Raw genomic sequence first — 6,930 nt, forward strand, 5'->3', positions numbered from 1 at the left:
CACAAAGTTGGGAGTCATTTCAGGATAATGCTTCAAGGACTTTCTCCACTCTATTGGTTTTCTAGTGACATTAGAAGAAGGACTAACCTCTGAATACCCATTGGAAGTGCAGGCAGCTATGTTTTTAGCTGTCTTGGAGAGAGAGAGAGAGAAATTCAGATATTAATAACTAGGAGTCTTCCCATGTCCTAGTTTCAAGGATCACCATATTCAGAGAGATGGTTTGCTTTGATCTGGCCACTTGCCTTGAAGTTTCTCTTCACTGGAGGCAAATCAGAGAAAAAAGAAAGCAAAAGTATGGATTTGCAAAATTCAAATTAGACAACAAAGATACAGAATTTCTAGAAGAAAGATGGAAAGAAAGGAAATTCAATTTGTTCATGTGTTCCTTAGAATAATTAAAAATGTCTCTTAAAGATCCAGCTTACAGGCTGTTAAAATATTCAGAATCCTGTGGCTGATATCCATTTCTGCATGGATCTAACCCACTTTTTGTGTACAATCAGAATCTCCCCAGGTGTAACTTGCATCCATTACCCCTCCTCTTTTCCACACAACTCTTTGTAAGAAGGAAATTTCTGTCATCCTTGTAACCACCCTTTAAATACTGGAACTTTGTCTCCCCTAAACCCTTTTTTTCTCAAGGCTGAGCAAGCCCAGTTCTCTCTGTCTTTCCTTACATTGCAGCTTCCCAGTCTTTTGAGCATCTCTGCTGTCCCTCCCTGGTGCCTTTTCAGCCTGTCCCCATGTCTTTTGTATAGCATGAGCAAAGCTGAACAGTGCTCCAGATGTGGTTTGAAAAGAGCTGACAAGGGTGGGACAATGACAATCTCTGCTGGCGATGCCCTTGTTGATGTCCCCCAGCAGCCAGTCTGCAGACACCTGAGGTGCTTGGTCTGCTGGTCTTCATCCTGGGAGGCAGCTGAGGGACACTTGTTGCTGCTCTGGTTGGCCTGGCTTGTCCCCAGCTGGTTGCAATGATGTGTTTAGTGTTGCCACTTTGGACACCCCAAATTCCCTGAGTCCTTCATTTTAAAGCTCAGCTCACTGAGTGGGACAGCTTTCTGCCAAGGATTCTTTTGCTTCTTCTAGGGAATCTAGAAGAGTTCATAATGTTGAAGGGAGTTTGTGTAGACCCAGCTTCACAATCTGTTATCTAAAGCTCTTTCTGGATATTACTCAAATTCCTTGGTAATTTCCAACAGACTCTTATGTATATATAAATATAATATATAAATTGTACAAACGATGCTTTTAAAATATAATTAAATTTTCCTGTGTATTGATTCTTTATACTCATTGACCAAGCTATTTATAACACTAGTATGTCTACATTTTAAATTGAGTTACCTTTTGATGTTCAAAAATAGTATGTAATGTAATGGAGACAATTATTAATACAAAATTGGACAACATAAGTTATCAGGTTCTAATCTGTCAAAAAATACCAAACTCTTCTGTCCACTAGGTGTTGAGAGTGTACAAAGCTGCAGTACAACAGACTTTGGATATTCTGTTCCTCCCTGAAGGAGCAGAGTTTCTCACCAGCACGGATGCAGTGAGCCGAGACTCTGCTGATCGCACCATTGTTGCGTGGGACTTCCAGAGCGCTGCCAAAATCTCCAATCAGATTTTCCATGTAAGATTTACAACTACTGCTGTTTGGGTCATAATTTAATATTTCATACCTGTCAGTGTGGTAATAAAAAGCATTTGATTTTCAATAAGATCTTGTGATGTATGCCTTTCATGTAAGTTGATGACTTTGTTTTTATACTTAACACTTAATTGTTATTAAAAAATAACCTTGAAGACTGAGAGGCCTCCTTGTGTTTAAAATATTTACATTTCAGTGCTAATTCATTGACATCTAAGCTATATTTAGGCAAGGACTCTGAAGTGACATTGTGGTTTGGCAGTGGTGCATAGCATATAGCTGCTATAGTGCAATGTTTCTTTTCCCACACTTTTTCATATATTTTTCGTCAGCTGCAATGAGGGCTATTAACAAATTGAGTTTAATATTCACATAATAATAGCAACCTGATATGTGCATATAGATACCTAATATAGAATAATCACAGAGGTAACATTTGCATTTATCAGTGCAGGTGCAGTATTTCTCAGTTATCTAACTAAGCAAGACATTTAATGGACTAAATTGTCTAGAAAGGCTGACAGCTTCAAAGGAGATTACCAAGGCAGGTAATAGAAAATTTCAACTCTCTGGGTCTCTTTTGAAAACCCAAGTCTAATATCCTATGTAATATAATATGATTGGATTGCATATAGATCCTTTTTGGCTGAAATGAAAAGTACTCTGCTGACAATAACACATAGTTGATGATTTAATGGGATTGTTTCGTGTTTAATTTCCAGAATTGTGTCTTTGTACAATATTGGGTCTATCAATACCTTGGATAGACAATAGGAAAGGAAAAAATAAATAACTGTGAATATATAAATTACAGACCAGAATTTCCCTGTCTTCCTACTTTTCTGCACTGTGAATGAACAAAATGTAGTGATGACTTTGCAAACTCTCCTTCACTTTTCTGAATTTCACCTTTGAAACCTTTGAGGTGGGAGTGGGCCCTTCAGCTCTCCAAAGAGATTAGATCCCAGTAGGACTTGATCTATTGCTTGTCTGCATTAGCAAACAGTTCTAAAATAGCCCATTACTACAACATACCCAGCATGGCAGCACCATGCTCCTGCTTGTTGTGCTCTCTGGTGCCACACTTGCAGACCCAGTTTCTCTGCAGAAACACACAGTTGCACTGTGCCCAATGTTTTACAGTGCCCAGAACTTCCTCCCAGCCCTTCACTTCCAAATCACACAACAAAACCAATCTGATGTTCCTCCTGCTCCACCACACACCCCGTGGTGACCAGTGGTCACTCATCCTGGGGCTCTTCACATGCAGATGGATCCTGCAGCCAAAGCTCTCATGGTGTCAAAACTCAGCACTCTGTCTTAGGTTAGGCTGAAACCAGAAGAACTGGACCTGGTGGAAGCCTTGGGAGAGCAGTTGATTTCTGAGGGAGTCACCATGCAGAGTTTTGATAGTAATGTCAATTCAGTCTTAAATAGGAGCTGTACAGTAAAGCCAAGTCTTACTAATTACTGCAGATATTTCTGAGTTTGCAGCCAGCAGCAGCCCACATAATTGTCATAAGGAGGCTAATAATGATTCTTCTTTTTTCCTCCTTCTTTTTTGTAAGAGTATGGGGAAAGGTGTCTGTTTCAATCAGATATTTTCTGTTCATGTCAGTCTGGCCAGAACTAGAAGGATGGAGGATTTGAGAGCTGTGCAAAGTAACATGGAAAGCACAATATGGCTGTGGAGAAAGGGATATGGGAGAAGATGATTCACTGTCATATTCAAACTCTGGGTTTCCTTGGGCAGGAAGAGAATGATGGAGAACCATCTGGTTGGAATTACTGTTCTGTAATATAATTATGGCTCAGAGAGACAGGGAATTTTGGTCAATATCTAGGAAAACAGGGTAGAGGTTTGATTTAGCATTTGTCCTGATGTAAGACTTCCAATGGTTTGTAGTGAGTTAAGTATCTTTATATAATATACATTTGGAGATGACTTGTCCTTACCTTGTCCTTCATGGCCTTTCAAATATGTCGAGAGATAACTTGAATCATTTGACCTAATCTTCTGTTTGATACAACAATCCTTTTTTTAAAATCATTTTCAGGAGCGTTACACTTGCCCAAGTCTGACCCTGCACCCAAAGGAGTCTGTGTTTGTAGCTCAGACCAATGGGAACTACATGGCTTTGTTTGCTGCCCAGCGACCCTACAGAATCAACAAAAAGAAGAGATATGAAGGACACAAGGTATCCTTCCCCACCAGGAGCTCAGTATCCAAGTTCAAAAGGAAGATAGGTAGCAAAGCACCTCTGCTTTTTAATATGTCTGCTAATAGTGTTTTATTATAAATCAGTGATAGATTGGCTTCATTTGTTTTCCCATGTGCCAGTCTATTTTGAATCATATGCACTCTGAAGAAAATAGTTACTAGAAGACTTTATGAATGCTTAATGGCTTGATTAAATGTTTTTGATATAGCTCTGTCTTAATAAAGACATGAAGAAATCTTTAGTGTATCTTTATTTAAAGATATGTGGGTTTTGTACTATATTACTTTTCAGTATACCACAATGAACTTTTCTAATCAGTATCAAAAGTTACTCTGTTATTGTTTTTCACAGGTGGAAGGATTTGCAGTGGGCTGTGAATTTTCTCCAGATGGAACACTTTTGGTGACAGGAAGTTCAGATGGCAAAGTGTTTTTCTACAACTATCATACTTCAAGGATTATTCGCACTTTGTCTGCACATAAAGAAGCTTGTGTGAGTGCAATATTTCACCCAGTCCTGCCATCACTCCTAGCAACATGTGATTGGGCTGGAGAAATCAAGATCTGGCAATAAAAAGCAGAGTTACTTTTTAGGATGTCTCTCTCCTGTTAGTCTGTCAAAGGCTTAGGAAGTAAGCCAGAGTATGGAATGTGAAATTCTCTTGGGATGTGTTGGAGGCAGGAGAGAGACTGTTGTATTTTCTTCCATGACCTCTACATTTATGCTTTCATAATGCATTTAAGATGGTTTTGTGGTTAGCTGTTGAGCAAAGAAGTGGTACTACTCTCTCTCTCAACCCTGGGGACAAATTATTAACCCTTTTGAGTCAATCTTCTGGTGCTCATCCAGTCCCATTCTACTTTGAGCAAGCACTTAAATGTAAGAAAATTTTTACTCTTCTTATGCATCTTTTCAATGCAACTTTCTTAGAGCAGGGTTTATCACAGAATCATAGAATCATTTAGGTTGGAAAAGAACTTTAAAACCATTACATCCAAGCTTTAACCCAGCACAGCCAAGTCCACCACTAAACCATGTCCTGTAGTGCCACAAATCTACAAATCTTTTAAATACCTCCAAGGATTGTGTCTCCACCACTTCCATGGGCAGCCTGTTCCAATGCCTGAAAGCCTTTTGGGTGAAGAAGTTTTTTCTGTTATCCAATCTGAATCTCCTCTGTCACAATATGAGACTGTTTCCTCTTGTCCTCACCAAAAGTTGAGGACATACCAGAATGATGTTCTGATCAGTTAATATCTGTTCCATCTTCCTGAGATGTTTTTTCCCAGTTTTTTGTACTAGTTTAGCTCCCTCACCTGATCACTGGAGGGTTAGAGGGGCAATATTGTAGTTCAAGGCAAAACAGCTTCTATGCACAAGAAGGGGGAAGGTCACAGGGCAGGTGGGACTGCTTCTTCTGATAATGCACAGTCTATTATCAGCTCAACTTACTGTAAAATGCTTTCTGAGAGTTCAGGGAAAGGTGTGACAGATAGCTTGAACCTAATTTTGAAGTCAATACATCTGTGTTCTTGGAATCTTGATGTTTAAACTTGAGTTTTAAACTTACTTTTATGACTGTATAAAAGCAAAATGAAGCTATGTATAAATATTTTTGTGGAAAAAATAAACATTTTTTTAAAATAAATGCTATCTGTGTTTACTACTTTAATCCTATTTTTCTTGACAGTTTAGTACACAAGCCTATAATGGAATCGATGCTTGGGGGTGAAAACAATTAACATGTTAGTCTAATTTATTGCAAACACATACCCATTTCCCCATAGCTCTTGGTGTTGCTTGAACACAGAAAATTATCATCATGCTGTTCAGTGCAGGGGAGATTCTTCAGCACTCAAACAGGAGCTGGGCTATTCTTCAGCAAATATAAAGTTCATTAGGCCATTACTATGTATTTACATATATAGAGATTGTTTGTAAGTGTATTTTAAATTTGTGTTCACTGCAATTGTATTACTTGCTTCTAGAAAATATTTTATGTGCATGTGTTTGTTTATGTATGAAAAACGTATGTCTGTGCATCACATAAACCATATATATTCCTAATAATGACTCCATATAAACATGTATTATCTTGTAGTGAGTGCTGGAAGCTTGTCTTTGGTCTGGTTAGTCTGTAGAGATGTTTTAACATACACAGGATAATTGTGCTGAGTAAATTGTCTCTGTCATGAAATCCAGAAACCATCATAGTAGCAACTTTTCCTCTGTAGCATCTTTTTATTCTGATTTTTCATATTGGCAGAAATGCAAGGGGTGTCTATTAACTTTTTTTTTTTTTTCTGCGTGCTCAGTAAAAAAGCTTTATCAGAGAAAAATTAAAATTTTCAGAACTCCCTTTGCAAACAGAAGATTTTAATGAATGAGCATAATGTACTCCACTGGTTTGTAGTTTATGTCCCTTATTGCCTGTCGTGAGAAATAAGCCTATACCAAGACTGTGGGTCCAGACCAATATATTGTAGATGCATGATTTTAATCACTTTATCAACAACTATGACAGGTTTTCACACAGGACATTAAACTTAAGTGAGTCTTGCAGCAAAAAACCAACTTTTTCTTTTTTCCCAGATTGCCCTTTATTTCTTGCTTCCTTGTTGAGCAAGGAGCTGTTTAACAGGAGCCTGAAGTTTGCACTGTTTTTTTCACTGTGCCTCTAGTACACAAGCCAGCTGTACCTTTAAATAGAAACCTGTTCTGCAGTTTTGAATTACTCCTAATTCAAGCTGTGGGATGCTCCTGGAAGTCAGGAGGAGGTCAGCTGGAAGTGCAGTAGCCCTTGCCTGTTGCTAGGCAGGCTGAATCCCAGCTGCCCAGCATTTTCCAAAGGGGTGCCTCTGTGTTCTTCCCCCCTGGTGTTTTAATTCAGCCTGTACTGTTACCTCTTTAAAACTCTGGGCAGCCAGGTGTGTCTTGGATGAAGGATGGGCAGCACAGTAATTGTTCCTGTTCCAACCTGGTACCTATCTCCATAGGAGGTTATCTGTTATTTTGTTAAGTACAGCCTTGAGAAAGACCTCTGAAATAAAT

General features: G+C 38.7%; 1 protein-coding gene across 3 annotated transcripts in view; it reads left to right on the forward strand.

Moving 5' to 3' along the window:
* Positions 1–5,523, forward strand: part of WDR25 (WD repeat domain 25) — a 58,863-nt gene extending 53,340 nt beyond the window's left edge. For 2 of the 3 annotated variants that reach the window (XM_079308193.1, XM_079308194.1), the window contains exons 5-7: positions 1,469–1,639; positions 3,715–3,855; positions 4,231–5,523. In XM_079308193.1, the coding sequence (XP_079164319.1) occupies positions 1,469–1,639; positions 3,715–3,855; positions 4,231–4,452 (534 nt within the window). In that variant the 3' untranslated portion in view covers positions 4,453–5,523. Of the gene's footprint in view, positions 1–1,468; positions 1,640–3,714; positions 3,905–4,230 lie in introns of all 3 variants that reach the window. The other variant, XM_079308195.1, reaches the window with a different exon arrangement.
* Positions 5,524–6,930: the final 1,407 nt, after the last annotated feature.

This window comes from Erithacus rubecula (assembly GCF_903797595.1).
Source record: "Erithacus rubecula genome assembly, chromosome: 6".
Taxonomy (NCBI): domain Eukaryota; kingdom Metazoa; phylum Chordata; class Aves; order Passeriformes; family Muscicapidae; genus Erithacus; species Erithacus rubecula.